The 1,156-nt window shown below is 38.1% G+C and overlaps 1 protein-coding gene across 1 annotated transcript; it reads right to left on the bottom strand.

Annotated features, from left to right (window-relative positions):
• Positions 1-419: 419 nt before the first annotated feature.
• LOC119004010 (olfactory receptor 5T2-like) lies at positions 420-1,151 on the bottom strand (the record flags this gene model as incomplete). Its single annotated transcript, XM_037070677.1, has 1 exon — positions 420-1,151. A coding segment is annotated over one exon (732 nt), but the record flags the coding sequence as incomplete, so codon positions are not given.
• Between the last annotated feature and the right edge of the window lie 5 nt (positions 1,152-1,156).

Here is a 1,156-nt window from a genome sequence, read left to right as displayed (position 1 = left end):
CCAAGGAGAAAAACCTCAGAAGAAATCAAACTGCTTTAAGTTGATGTCAGACGTCTAGATTACAGAACACAGAGAAATAAATTTATGTGGTATAAACCACTAACTAGTCTATTGTACACTGTGACATCAGACGTGACAAATTAATGCAGTCACTATTAGCATACATGTATATATATATATGTGTGTGTGTTCTGTTTCTCAGAATAAAATATGTATGAAACAAATGGATGATACAGTTTTCCTGCCTGTGTAGAAACTGAACAGGCAGAAGATTCACTATAATCTACAAAGAAAAAGGTGTAAAACAAATGACAAGACACTAATATGCTACAACAAAAAATTTATTATGTTCTTGATAAGAGAAGAACAAATATAATTCTTATGTTATTTACATTTAATGTATAGGGAGAAAACATACTTTATTCATACACAATTTTCCCAAACACTCTTTTCATAGCCTCTTTCACATCTTTGTTCCTAAAACTGTAGATGATTGGATTCAGCATGGGAATCACAATGGTGTAAAATATTGACACTATCATGTCATGGTCCAAAGCGTAGCTGGAACTTGGTCTCACATACATGAAGAGGATGGTTCCATGAAAAATTGACACACCTGTTAAGTGAGAGCCACATGTAGAGAAGACTTTTCTCCTCCCCTCTGCAGAATGTGTCCTCAGAATGGCCCAGAGAATTAAACCATAGGAGATCAGGACAATCAGCAGAGTGACTATCTCAACGGTGCCCACAAAGTAGAAGAGTAGAAGCTGATTTATGTGAGTGTCAGAACAGGCAATAGCAAGGAGAGGAGGAACATCACAAAAGACATGTCTGATTTCATTGGAGGCACAGAAAGATAGGCTAAAAGTGGCTATTGTGTGAACACAAGCATGCAAAATGCCACCAGCATAGGAAGCAATGATGAGTGGCACATAGACTCTGGGTGACATGCTCACTGAGTACAGGAGAGGGTTGTAGATTGCCACATAGCGATCATATGCCATTGCAGCCAAGAGGAAGCATTCTGTGGTCCCAAAAGTAACTGCGAAAAACATCTGTGTTGCACATCCAAAGAGCGAAATGACTTTATTCTTTGACAGAAAATCTGCTAACATATTTGGTGTAATTACTGAGGAAAAGCCCGCATCCACAGATG

This window comes from Sturnira hondurensis, unplaced genomic scaffold (assembly GCF_014824575.4).
Source record: "Sturnira hondurensis isolate 20B ecotype Veracruz unplaced genomic scaffold, ASM1482457v3 Scaffold0019003, whole genome shotgun sequence".
In the NCBI taxonomy this organism is placed as follows: Eukaryota; Metazoa; Chordata; class Mammalia; order Chiroptera; family Phyllostomidae; genus Sturnira; species Sturnira hondurensis.
Note: the sequence above shows the minus strand (reverse complement) of the source record. Positions and strands in the feature narration are given on the sequence as shown.